Source organism: Wickerhamomyces ciferrii, contig 00130 (assembly GCF_000313485.1).
Source record: "Wickerhamomyces ciferrii WGS project CAIF00000000 data, strain NRRL Y-1031 F-60-10, contig 00130, whole genome shotgun sequence".
In the NCBI taxonomy this organism is placed as follows: Eukaryota; Fungi; Ascomycota; class Saccharomycetes; order Phaffomycetales; family Wickerhamomycetaceae; genus Hansenula; species Hansenula ciferrii.
This window is the reverse complement of record NW_011887610.1, coordinates 43,650-57,544: the sequence shown is the minus strand read 5'-3', so window position 1 is coordinate 57,544 and position 13,895 is coordinate 43,650. Positions and strand designations below refer to the sequence as shown.

Here is a 13,895-nt window from a genome sequence, read left to right as displayed (position 1 = left end):
TTTCTTTTTTGTTGTATATGTAAATATGTACTTTCTCATAATCTATATGAGTATTTTTGAGGTTTATTCACGAAGGTCTAGTTCTGGACGTTTTTGAGTTCTCTTCTTAACACCACTTGCTGCTTGTTGTTCAAAAGTTGTAGCATCTTTTAAATCACGACCAACATTATCTAAATCTTTAACTTTATAAATACGAACTAACCAATTTTCAGATGTGAAGGCTTCTTCTGCAATATTCAAATCAATTTTTTGTGTAATTTTTTGATTACGAACTCTATCAGTTGCAATTCTACCACCGAAAACATCTGTGAATCTATAATAAGATAATTTGTACATCAATGAATTCTTCATAGTTTCTGTAGCATCATCATCAACTCTATATTCACCTCTTTCTGTAAAGAAATTTCTTTCTTTAACTTCATCTGGCCATATACCTTCAGCAATTCTAACCATCCATAAAAATTTATTCATATCATCACCTGAATAACCTAATAACCCACCAAAGATGACTAAGATATAATCAACATCATGTTGTCTTAAAATCTTATATGAAACATCTTCTGATGATGACATGGCTTTACCCACAGTGGCAATATGTGTATTATTCCAAGTGTTGTTATCAACTAATGTAGTACGATCAGCCATACCACCAATTTGATAACCATAATCCCACCATGACATAACTTTAGCATCTTCTGGTGTATTCATTCTTAACCAATAATAAGCTTCACGATAATCATCGATTAATTGAGCTGAACCATCTGGACCTCTTGATGATAAGACAACTGATGGAGATGAATAAGCATTTGATGTAACCCAAGTACAATGATAAACAAATAAGTATAAATATGAAGTAAATGTTAAGACAACGGTTAATTTGGTTAATAATCCGAAAATGGTAGCTTTCTTTTGTTCTTGTTTAACTTCATCATTTTCAGTTTCTAATTTTTCATCATCAATTGGTGTAGTTTTAGCAACAAAAGTTTCACCATCTTTATTTTTCAAGAAATCTGAGAAATCTAAATAAACATCAAATAATTTTGAAATTGCAATAGCAGCTGAAACACAAATGATTGGAGTTAAAGTTAACATTAAACGAACCATAACACCTGCGAAATATGAACATAAAACACTATAAATAATAACGAAAACATGTTCATTCTTCAATTCTTGGAATAATAAATAAATACCAGCTGGGAATAACCAAATTAAGAATTGAGTATCAAAGAAAAATGCAGGCCATGCAGTAGGTTGATGTTCAGAAACTGAAGCGATAATTGGAATATGGATCTTGGCATAGTTAGTATCCCATAATGAATAGAAACGACCAGTCCATGGAGCAATTAATCCAGCTAAAGTTAAACCAACTAATGCAGCAATACCCAAGACAATAATCAAAAAGATTGAAACAATCAAGACTGATTTAAATTGTTTTGATGGAACTTTTGAACGAACATAATCACCAAATGCAACAATTTGAATTAAACCAAAAACACCAAATGCAGCCATATGATCATTTGAACGAATTGGTAAGAATCCAACGAATGGAATTTGCATTGAAGCTAAAGTACCAATTGCATACCAAGTTGAATATGATGTATATAAAGCATGAGAATAACGACCCATCAAAATTAAAACGAAAACATGTAATGGAATCAAATTTGTAATGAAAACATAACCACCCCAAGCTGAAACCATATAGAAATAGAAGACAGCAGCCCAAGCTGACCAGAAAACAGAACCTTCCTTGGAGGCTTTAATCCAAAGGTAAAAAGTAGCCATCAATAAAGTGATTGCAATAGCTTCATTATCATAAGAACCTGCAACTGATCTTGAAATATAACCTGGTGCAATACCAATAAAAGCAGCAGCTAAAAGACCTGCAGATGAATCTTTAATTTCCTTTGTGAATAAATATGTAGCATAAGCAGTTAGACCTGAAAAAGCAGGAGCTAACATAACACAAATATTTCTAATATCAACTGGTAAACCAATTTTTCTTAATGCATGCCAAATAGTACCACTTGTAACCATAAGACCTGGATATAAAGTACCACCAGTAACTCTACCTAAAGGATACCAAGTTCTATCATCAAACCAATTTAAGAATTCATAAAAACTATGAGAAATTAAATATTTTGAAGCTCTAAAATTAAACCATGGATCAAATTCATGAATAATTGATTCATATCTAATAACTGAAAATAAACGTGAAGAAACCGCAGCACCAGCTATTGATATAAGGATAATCCCTTTTAAAATCAGTTGAAGTTTACTTAGCGTAGACTTCTTGATCTCTGTTAGAGCCATTGTATGAGTCTTGAAATTTTTTGCAATTGAGATGAAGTTTATCTGTTTTCAATTCAATTACCTTTCTTTGAAGATATTTTAGATTCTTTTACACCGTGTACTACAATTTCGACGTGGTCTTTGAAAAGTCGAGATACGAGGGTGGAAAATACTTACACGTGACGCAAAACGTGATTTTGGATGGTCGGAAATATAAACTATTAAATACACAAAACACAAAACTATGATTTAATTACTTTTACAAGCATTTTAGAGGTACTACAATTGATAGATAATGTATAAGAGCAGCGTATAATTAGTTTTCAGCAGAAAGAATATTCGCAGTGTTTAGTTTATCAGCTTGATCACCACCATACGAGTATTCGAATCACTCAGATTTTTATGATCTTGAGTTTCATCTTATTCCTTTGATTCTTCTTGTTGTTGTTGTTCTTGTTGTTGTTTTGACTGTGTTGGTCTACACCATGTAGGTTTTGAAGGTTTTGGAGCATCTTCATTTGAAGCAGCAGCACCACCTAAAGTTGGCCAAAGATCTTGATTAGATTGTTCATAATTTTGTACAATAACAGTTGATGTTAAATTCTTAGCTTTATGTTCTTCTCTTGCTAATTCTTTATATTGTCTAGCTTTTTCAGCTATGAATTCGTCTTCATCGTTAAGCTTCAATAATTGTTCAATTGTAATACCCATTTTGTTTAATGTTTATAGTTTATTTGTATTTATTTGTAGTGTAACTAAAAAAAGATGGTAAAAGAATTGCATTCAAACTTGGACATATTGGTCTTCTTTATACTTTTTGAGAGAGGCTAATTCTTTTAAACACTTATTCTTTATGCTCAGTTGTCAATTATCTGTTCATCATATTAACTATGGATTATAGAAATTTCTTCTCCTGAAAACAACTCAATGATCATATAATTGCTCTATGAAATTCTAAGTTATCTGTTTATTAAATCAGCTGAGTAATGGACGCTTAAGCTTCTCATTATAGCTGTGTAATTCCCCCTTGTTTTCGACAATAGTTATTGTTTATTGTAGAAGACACAACGATAATTGATAATTGATGCGATATATCATCTATTAAATTAACTTAAATATCAGAAAGATCAGAATAGTCTGAAAACTATTAATCAAACACGAAATATAAGTGGAATAAAACGATTCTCTATATGTAAATTATTGTAATCATATAGAATCCGAATTCATATTCCTTCATAATTAACAAAAATTTATGAATATTAACCCAACTTATGGAACTCTAGTCAAAATAAACAGCTACAAGGTGAAATAACAATATTTGGGAAAACAGTTGAAGTTTTATACTCTATCTTAAATATAATTGAAGAATATGTACTTTAAATAAATTTGTAATATCAGATGATCAGAATGAATATATTATTTAATATGATTTGAATTTAGTTCACCGCTATAAAGATTTGTGAAGACTACAATCTATTAATCACTTGTAGAATATTATAGCTTATCAAACAAATATCAGTTGATCTAAATCAATCAAGCAAGATTATAAGTAATCAAAGCATCATTTATTATTGTACATAAACATTAAATCATCTTGACCAGGGCGGTAATCATATAAAGTTCATGGTATCAATATAAAGCATAATTCTTTAAATTTTGAATATGATCAATCAACACATAACATGTCATGAAATCACCAATTTGGAAGATATACTGTGATCAACTTTCTGAAAAGCCAGCCAAAAAAATAAAGGACATCATGAAATTCCAAAGAAATTTGACAGGTATTTAAAAATATAAAAAGTGGATTTGTAAATAAAAATGAAATGAAAATTTATAAGGAAATTTAAATCTTTAAATATGGTCGGAATTTGTGAATTTGTGGAGAGCCGGACTGGATCAAAGAAATATAAGCTTTTACTAGTATAAGTACGACTCCATATTGATTAACTCTTATATAGATAAGTAAGTAATTCTCATGATAAGATAGATATTAATTCCCAATATTAACAGTTAACAATGATAGATTATCTATTTGAATGTGTTCTTCAGTCAATATATAATTAATAGCTGATTATGTGTAGTACTAAAGCGCGAAGATAGATAAGCTTTTGTAACTTGCAACTTGCAACTTGTAACATCAACACATCAACATCGAACTCAAGCTCAAGCTCAAGTCATAATGGTTCTTAATCAGTCAACTAAAGATTCAGCTGTATGTTTGGTTTCTGATCAGCTATGATATCTAGAAATCAAGTTTTAATCAACCTATAAAAGGTCTTGCTTTTATGAATGAACATCAGATTGTCATCAAGGAATTAACAACTAAATTATGTTTTCATTAACTATCAAGGGGAGCTACTCATATTGGGAATTAGAGTTGCTCAAATGGTTTGTTTTGTCATCTGTTGAATCTCACAACTCACCTGTTTAATGTCTTTCATTGCTGTTCTTATGGCTGTTTTCATTGGTTAAGCGCCAGGTTTCCATTGTGATCATTATCCACAAACCTTTCGATATGCTACTATTGAGATGAGTTAATATATTTCATTCCTGTTTTAGTCACCGCTGGTGAACTTTTGAAATGGTTACACATGGCGGTTGTTTCTACATGTTGTGGGTTTGGATATGGTGCCTCCACCTAATTCATTGATATTACATCTCAAGAACTGGTCATTATCTACTGCTAATTTCCAAGTTTGACCAAATTACGCTAAAGATCTACATTATAATATTTCAGTTTCTTTATCGCTGGTTCTATTGTTGATCTTCAGGCTTGTCACATTCATTAATCCTTCTTTCCACAATCCAGTTCATGGTTCCAACAAGAGATGAGATAATTTGAACATTTGAGGCTAAATGATAAAGCATAACATGGTGGTCTTTTAAGGCATTTTCAACGATTAGCATCTTAACCGTCTATCTACTAGTCAAAGACATAACAAGTCATAGTGGAATATGTCAACATATCGGCATTTCAAATTAGAATATCCAATAGTATGCTGGTGAAGTTTTACTCTATTAGATCTACAGCAAATCCGTGATTTTGAGTGTCATATTCCATATATTACCCATGGGGAGAACAGTGATTTGCTCTGAACTTTAGATTTCCTTCAATGGGATAGTAATTGTTAAGTTTCAACCATAATCAAAAACTCAAAAAGGTATGTACAAACAATAGAATATATTTTGGTTACAATGGAGGATTCATCTTTTAGTCCCTATGGGATCATTACACAGGTACTTTCTGTATATTTCTCATATAGATTCCATTATCTTGAATGATTCTTTAGTTCTCCAAACTATCTTTGACGTACGGTTAATCTTTATTGATTCTCATATTCTCATAAAAGGATTATTACGAGATAAAATAGAATAATTTTCTCGAGATCAATTACCAAAATTTAATCTCAATTGATCCAAAGCATACCAATCTTTGAAATATGATCATTTCACCCGCACTTTCAATAAAGATCAGCTTCTTCGGTTTTGTATAGTGTATAGTGTATGCCATATGGTTATTTAGAGATAATTTTTCGCGGGTACTAATTTTAAGTAGTATAATTCTTCTCAAAACTTCTCATAACATCAAAACCATTCAATGACCTTGATATCCGTACGTGTTGAGAAGTTGATTAAAATGATGCTTTTATGAGAACAATAAAATAGCTATAAAGGAGGCTTGAACTCCCATACTTTTCCCATGTTTTTTTCTTTGTCCTTTCTTCCATTCAGTTTATCAGAGTTTACTAGTATACATTATACATTATAGATTACAACTTTGATTCATAATATTTTAAACTTAATAACAATATGACTATAGATGAAAACATTGCTGCTTCAACCGCCAAAGAATTCAAGGTGTTGGTATCCATTGATATTGGAACCACTTCCACAAGAGTTATTCTTTTCGATAGATATGGTAAAGATGTTGCATCACATCAAATTGAATATTCTACTTCTGCAAACACTACATTAGATGGACAACAAAAAATTTATTCCGCTGAAGGTACTGAAATCTCTGCTAATTATAATTTAGAAATTGAAGGTGATGAAACTAAAGATGGTCCAACTTTAAAATACCCAGGTGATGGGAAAATCGAAATTATACCAACTCACATTATTTCAAACGTTGTTGCTTGTTTTGCTCATTGTATAATAAAGTTGAATGAAATTAATGATGAAAGAAGAGTTAAAAGTCAACATCCATATATCGTGGCTGCCATTGGTATTGCAAATATGAGAGAAACTACAATTTTATGGGATAGTGAAACAGGTGAAGCTGTTTATGATGGTCTTGTTTGGAGTGATGCTAGAACTTCAGAAATTGTTCAAAACATGAAAGAAACCACTCCAAAGGAGAAATTAGATGCTATTCAACAAAAATGTGGTTTAAACATTTCAACTTATTTTTCAGCTTCCAAAATTAGATGGTTAATTGATAATGTTCCTAATGTTCAACAATCTTATCAAGCTGGTAAATTAATGTTTGGTACTGTTGATACTTGGTTAATTTATCATTTAACTAAAGGTCGTACATTTGCTACTGATGTTACAAATGCTTCAAGAACAATGTTTATGGATATTAATACATTACAATATGATTCTGAATTATTTGAATTTTGGAATATTGATCCAAATTTATTAAAATTTCCAGAAATTAAATCATCATCTGAATTTTATGGTAATTTTGAACTTCCAAATTTGAAAGCTATTGGTGCACCAGATATTTTAACTAAAGAAGGTAAATTGGCTTTACAAGCACTTGGTAACACAGTTCCAATCAATGGTGTTATAGGTGATCAATGTGCTTCAATGGTTGGTCAATTAGCTTTTAAGAAAGGTTCTGCTAAAGCTACATATGGGACTGGATGTTTCTTGATGTTAAATACTGGTTATAAACCATTAATTTCTAAAAATGGACTTGTTACAACAGTTGGGTTTTGGTTTAAAAATATGAATCAAGATGATGATTCAATAGCTTTTTATGCAATAGAAGGTTCCATCGCTGTTGCAGGTTCATGTATTCAATGGTTAAGAGATAATTTGAATATAATCCTTAGAGCTCAAGATGTTGGACCTTTAGCTTCATCGGTGAAAAATTCTGGAGGTGTTATTTTCCTTCCTGCTTTTACTGGATTTTTTGCGCCATATTGGGATCAATATGCACAAGGTACAATTTTTGGGATAAGTCAATCTGTTAATTTTAAACATATTGCAAGAGCTGCTTTAGAAGGGATTTGTTTCCAAGTTAGAGCTATTTTAAAAGCAATGTGTCAAGATGCTGGTGGAGATTCAAACTTTTTAGATGGTGATAAACCTTCTGGGAAACAATTAATTTCTGAATTGGCTATTGATGGTGGTATATCAAAATCAAAAGAATTTAATCAAATCCAATCTGATATTTTGGGTCCTTGTATGAAGTTATACAAGAGTCAAGTTAGTGAAGCTACTGCATTAGGTGCAGCAATTGCAGCAGGATGTGGATTTGAAAAAGATGATGAAAAAGTTTGGGCATCATTTAAAGAAGTTAAAGATTGTATGAACTTTAAAAATTCAGAAGTTTATGAATCAAAAATGGATAAAGAAACAAGAAAAGAAATTTGTAGAAAATGGGAAAAAGCCGTCAGTCAAGCTGGAGGTTGGCTTTCAAATGGGGTTAGATCAGCTTTAACTGAAGAAGAGATGGCAAGAACAAGCATTAAAGAATTGGAAAGAAGAATTGATCTTCTTCAAAAGCATGTTGATAAAAGAAAAAACATTGCTAAAGATGCTGAAGATGCTGGAAAAGGTACAAAGAGAAGATGCTAATGATGTTAAAGATGGTTGAATTTATTTATTTGTTGCATTTACATTGTATTTTATAATTATTTATTCATAGAGTGCATTTATATTTTGTCATATTTGTCATATAATTGTTTTTTTTTAATTTTTAAAAGTTTATTTGTTATTGTTTAATTTAAATATAATATTCATCTAGATAAGCTCTAGTAATTGTAGTTGTTATAACTTGATTGTGTCTGATAGATATTTCCATGAATTCATCATCAAAAGTCTGACTTGAGTTCAACATTCTTTCATGGGCTCTTCTGTGGAACTCTTATGAGAAGATTAATTCATGTACTATATACCCTACAAGCTTTGAAGAAGAGAAAAATTTGTTTATTCAATCAATATTTAGACTAATAATCAGATGATCAGAATGGTCAATCTAATGACAGTGAATCATACATGGAAAGATCAGTATTGATTTGAGTTGATTTCATTCAATGATACAATAGTTAGTATAAACAATTTATACTATACTAATACCAATTGTACTGATATAGGTTTTCGAATTTAGGCACTAAAGTTAGAAAAATTGGTTATAAACAATCAATATTCGATCCAACACTTTAAAGCAGATAACACTATAAGATTCAAAGCTCGACTATGTGCTTGAGGTGACATTGAAAAACAGACGTTCATAGTTCAATTTCTGTGATACAATATTACTCAGAAACATTCAAGTTGAAAAGTTCAAAACAGATTCTTACAATTTGAAATGGTTTGAACACACTTTATCCTCTGTCACGTGATAAAGCTTGATTTTTTGAATTAAATGGGAATTTTTGTATTGGATAATAGTAATTTTAATATATGGTAATTATCTTGTAATTTTAAGGATTTTAATGGTACTAGTAATTTACTGATATTCAACATTTTGATTTTTGTATTTTTTCAATATTCTTAATTTAAAAGTAAAATTAAAATTTATTACATATATTTTATTTTTGAAATTTCAAAAAGCATCAAAAAAAGGTCCAAATAACTGGGAAAAAAGAGGAATATATTAATTCTAATACAAAAATAACCATATTAATGATATAATCAACCAAATTAACCATAAATTCATCATTTTATTACAATTTTATTAAATCCCCAGCTTTTCCAGCCGCATAAAACACATTCGCGCATTTTTCGATGAGTAACAAAAAAGCTCAATTAATTCAACAAGAAAACAAAGAAATTGAACAGAATTCAAGTGAATTTCAATCAATCAACAACAAAACCACAAAACAATTGTATTGAACTTATAGACAACAGAAAGACATATGATGGAAGAGAATGGAACCATAGATACACACGTAACCCATGCTCAACAACCAGAGAAACAGGAACATCAACAAGAAACCTTGGTATCACATGTTAGTAATCAACAGAGTCAAGTGAATGTTAATGGAAATGTCAATGATAATGTGAAACATGGCGGTAATGCTCAAAATTCATCAGCTATTGAAGAAAAAGACCTTCCAAGTGAAATCACATTTGAAAAAAGATCTATACCAAAATCTAGAACTCAATCGGTTCAATCTGTATTATCAAGTGTTTCTTTGAGAAGTTTTGTTCAAAATAATCATCTACAACAAGCTCAACAGCAACAAGCTCAAGCTCAAGCTCAACAACAACAACAACAGGGGAATGGTAATGGTGCTGTTGGTAATAGTACTAAGCCATTTTTACCACCATCTCATAAATCTAGTGCTAAATTAGTTGATACAAGTTCATATATTCAAGCTCCGGCTACTGCAGCTTCATCAAAAAGACGAGCATCATTTGAAATTGGTCAAAGATTACCATTCAATCAAGAGCCAAAAGATGATGCAGTAGAAAGTGATGGTGAATTAGAAGTTAATGAAGAACAAAAAAAGTTAACTGATGATGCTCTGAGGAGATTATCTTCATTTTCAAAATTTCAACCTGCAGAAGTTGATTTAACTCCACAAGAACCAATAGATACTCATGAACAAGTTTTACAATCTTCATCATCAATAAATTCAACAAGTCAATTATATATGAATAATTATCATAGTCGAGAAAATTCTACTTCAAGTTTGAAAAAACCTTCAAAACCTCAACTTTCAATTTCAAATTCAATTCAACATTCAAATTCATTTCATAGACCAGGTTCATCTCCTTTACTAAGTCGGAAACCTCAAATTAATCCATCCCCTGCTGCTCAATTAAGAGATAGTAGACAATCATTCACCACTTTAAATCAGTTACCAAAACAACCAAAACAAGCATCTCAACAATCACAACCTCAACAGCAACAACAACAACAACAACAACAACAAAAACAACCTCAACAACTTCAGCTGCCTTCCCTACAACAAAATGGAACTCAAGTATCACAACAACAACAATTTCAACAACAATTACGTCCAACTCAAATGTCAAAAACAAATTCTACATCATCTCAAAGAACCATTGATGATACATCATCACTTCGAACAATAAATGACCCTAAGAGACCAATGTATATTCCAGCAGTCTTACGTCAATCACCAACAAATTTAAAACCTGAAGATTTAAAATTCATAAATGAATTGAAAACAAAAAAACTGATATCATCATCACCAACAAAACCTTCATCATTCCAAACAAATTCATCATTATCCAAGACCCCTACTAAAACCCATTGGAAAAAAGATGATTATAGAGATGGTTGTGCTCTATGTTCTAAAAAATTCACTTTTTTCGAAAGAAGACATCATTGTAGACATTGTGGAGATTTATATTGTTCAGAACATTTATCAAATCATATTTCATTAAACTTGAATGCAAATTTTACAATGGATTTTTCAAATTCTTTATTATGTAAAGTTTGTGATTTATGTATTGTGGAATATGAAGGTTTTATAAGAGAAAAATTGGGGAGTTTTAATTCAACTAGTGTTAATGATAATGAGGATGGCAATAATGATAGTAATGTTAATGTTAATGTTAATGGTAATGGGAAAGATAAAGTTAATGGAAAGAAGAAGGATAAAAAATTTGATAGTTTTGTTGGTTCAATACCTGCAGATTGGAGTTGGAGTTCATTTTAAAGATTATATTATATGATAAAAATGTTTTATATAAATTACAAATATTATTTATTAGAATATACAGAAAACAAAATTAATGACTTATGATTAGTATAAGTGTTCTTATTAATGAATGAATGTAGGGGAATAAATGTTGGTTATTATTCTTGTTGTTGATCATGAACTCTTCTTTCTCTTAAAGTTTCTCTAATCTTATCACTTAATCCTGTTGAACCATCATTTGATTCACCTAATGAACTTAAACTTGTTGAACTTGTTGATGAACTTAAATTATCACTTTCAACATCTGAATTATTTGTGAAAAATTGAGTATTTTCTAAAATTTCTTGTTTTGTATTTGCTAAATTTTCAATTTCTTTTCTTTGTAATTTTCTTGTTTTTTTACTTAAAATTCTTCTTTTTCTTAATTCTCGAGTTTTTGCATCTTCTTCTTTTTCAACATCATGATCCAAGGATTGCCAATTTGTTAAATGATCAAAATCTGGAAATAATTCAGGTCCAAATTTATTAACAATTTCTACAATTTTTTCAGCTAATTCTTTTCTTTGTAATTTTAATCCCTTAAGAATTTCTGGACTAACAAGTGAAAGATAAACAGGTCTTAAAGATTTGAAAATATCCATACCTGTATCACCAAATATTAAAGCACTATATGTAACAGTAGCACTTGCAATATAAATCACAATAAATGTAGAAATTCGTGAAAGTGAACTATATTCTCTAAAATACCAAACTCCAAGACATGAATAAAAAATGTATAATAATGGTGCAAGACCAATACCAATTAAAATTTTCCAAGTTGCAACAACATCATTTGCTTTGATTTTAACAAGTGAATTTGCTAAAGCTTCAGATTTTTTCTTATTTGAATATGCTTTACCAATTATAAAAACTGGTGTAAATAAAACAATACCTGGTAATGATAAAATTAATAATAATAAAAGTTTTATAGAACGATGAATCAAAATATATGAATTTTTCAATAAATTAACTTGTGCAGCATTATTAACTTCATGATCAGGTAAATGTAATTGTTTTAATTTTTCGTTATAATTCATAATTTTTTCTCTTAATTCAATAATTTCTGGATGTTCTTTAAAATGATTATAACCAATAACTAATCTTCTATTAATTTCCACAATAAGTGGGATTGGTAAAGTTTTTTCATTTGTATATAATCTTCTTGCAGCTTGAACAACCATTAAAGTTTCATAATCTGGACATGTAACAGTAACTGCTTTTAAACCTTGAGTAATTGTATCTAATAATTCTTGGACAGCTTGTTTATGATTTTCAGGATCTTCATATTGTTTAGCTAAATGTTTTGGAATTTCAATTGGATGACCAAATTCAACCACTGCTCTTGATCTAAATTTATGAGGATGGAAATAATTCATACCACATGGAATGATTTTAACATTACAATTTGGATCATTTGCCATTGCCCCCAAGGCCATTATAGCAACACCAGCTTTTAAAGGTAATAAATCAGTACGATCATGAGAACCACCTTCTGGGAAAATACCAATTGAATGACCATGAGACAGATGTGCAAATACTTTTTTATAAACTTCACTTTGATCAACTTTATCAGCTAGTTTAAAAGAAGTTTCAGGGAATTCTTGAAACTGTTCAATTGCAGGTTTTTTAAATTCTTTCTTAATTAAAAGTTTTTCATCATTAATGATTTCCAAAATTTCTGCATTACCTTTTGAACTGGGTAATCCAATTAACCCTTTAACAGTAGCTTCTAAAGTAAATTTTGTACCTTTACCAATAATTTCCAATGGTTTTGAAACATCATAAGATATGGTTCCTGTTGCTTTTCTCAAATTATCTTGAGGTCTTTTAACACCAATAGTCATTGCAAAACGAGCTAAATGACCAACACCAAATACTTTCATTGATTTTTCAGCTATAAGGAAACTAACTCTTTTTTGAGATTCATTCTTGACTTGACCCATCAATATCACAGGATCAACAAATTGATTAGCATGAGGAGCTGCAACAAAGATACAAGGACCAGTTTTAGGGATTCTAAACGCGCCTCTAGGTCTTATTTCACGAAAGAAACAATTGAAAATTTGACCCATAAGCCAAACAAAAAGATCATAACCTAGTGTAGTAAGGAACGAGGGTTCTTTATAAGGATCATCCTGGAGTTCATGAGCTTGTTTTGACATGTTTTTAACGTGGCGGATGTGAATTGGAAGTTGTTGTTATTGTTTTTAAGGATCAATCATTTTAAAGAAAGCTCGTGATAATTTTCAAAATGTTGGGAGAAGGCCAAAAAATTTAAAGTGAAGAAAATGAAAATGAAAATGAAGAGGAAGGAAATCAATTGTATTTAAACAAAAACTAAAATGTAAACAATGGGTGGCAAATACTTCAGCGGCTAATTTATCGACATGTCACGATCATCAACTGCAGCACCTGTCAAGTCACCATCAACAAAACAATCAACAACGTCATCATCAACATTGATTAAGCGCCTACAGTTCCCCATTCCCCACATAAACAATAGACAATAAACAAATTAAAACACAACAAAATCGCACAATCAATGAACCGATGAGAAACTGATATACCAGTGTCTCCCCGGTCTATTAACACCCCTTCGATTCCTTGGATCAACACTTTCTTTGTTTTGTTTTTGGGTTCAACAGTGGTCTTTGATTGATTCTTTGCTTTGTCGTTGATTACTTGATCATTTTTTACCCCAGTTACACATTTTAC

At 30.4% G+C, this 13,895-nt stretch overlaps 5 protein-coding genes across 5 annotated transcripts; 2 read left to right on the top strand and 3 right to left on the bottom strand.

Moving 5' to 3' along the window:
- Positions 1 to 63: 63 nt before the first annotated feature.
- STT3 (dolichyl-diphosphooligosaccharide--protein glycosyltransferase subunit STT3) lies at positions 64 to 2,310 on the bottom strand (the record flags this gene model as incomplete). Its single annotated transcript, XM_011275352.1, has 1 exon — positions 64 to 2,310. One exon carries the CDS (start codon positions 2,308 to 2,310, stop codon positions 64 to 66), a length of 2,247 nt encoding a protein of 748 aa, XP_011273654.1.
- A 399-nt stretch (positions 2,311 to 2,709) lies between these two features.
- Positions 2,710 to 3,000, bottom strand: BN7_4057 (uncharacterized protein; the record flags this gene model as incomplete). The annotated part of the gene is made up of 1 exon (XM_011275351.1): positions 2,710 to 3,000. The coding sequence occupies one exon, from the start codon at positions 2,998 to 3,000 to the stop codon at positions 2,710 to 2,712; it is 291 nt and encodes a 96-aa protein (XP_011273653.1).
- Positions 3,001 to 6,102: 3,102 nt separating this feature from the next.
- BN7_4056 (Glycerol kinase) lies at positions 6,103 to 8,100 on the top strand (the record flags this gene model as incomplete). The annotated part of the gene is made up of 1 exon (XM_011275350.1): positions 6,103 to 8,100. The coding sequence occupies one exon, from the start codon at positions 6,103 to 6,105 to the stop codon at positions 8,098 to 8,100; it is 1,998 nt and encodes a 665-aa protein (XP_011273652.1).
- Positions 8,101 to 9,383: 1,283 nt separating this feature from the next.
- On the top strand, positions 9,384 to 11,159 carry PIB2 (Pib2p; the record flags this gene model as incomplete). The annotated part of the gene is made up of 1 exon (XM_011275349.1): positions 9,384 to 11,159. One exon carries the CDS (start codon positions 9,384 to 9,386, stop codon positions 11,157 to 11,159), a length of 1,776 nt encoding a protein of 591 aa, XP_011273651.1.
- Positions 11,160 to 11,299: 140 nt separating this feature from the next.
- SCT1 (bifunctional glycerol-3-phosphate/glycerone-phosphate O-acyltransferase SCT1) lies at positions 11,300 to 13,342 on the bottom strand (the record flags this gene model as incomplete). Its single annotated transcript, XM_011275348.1, has 1 exon — positions 11,300 to 13,342. One exon carries the CDS (start codon positions 13,340 to 13,342, stop codon positions 11,300 to 11,302), a length of 2,043 nt encoding a protein of 680 aa, XP_011273650.1.
- Between the last annotated feature and the right edge of the window lie 553 nt (positions 13,343 to 13,895).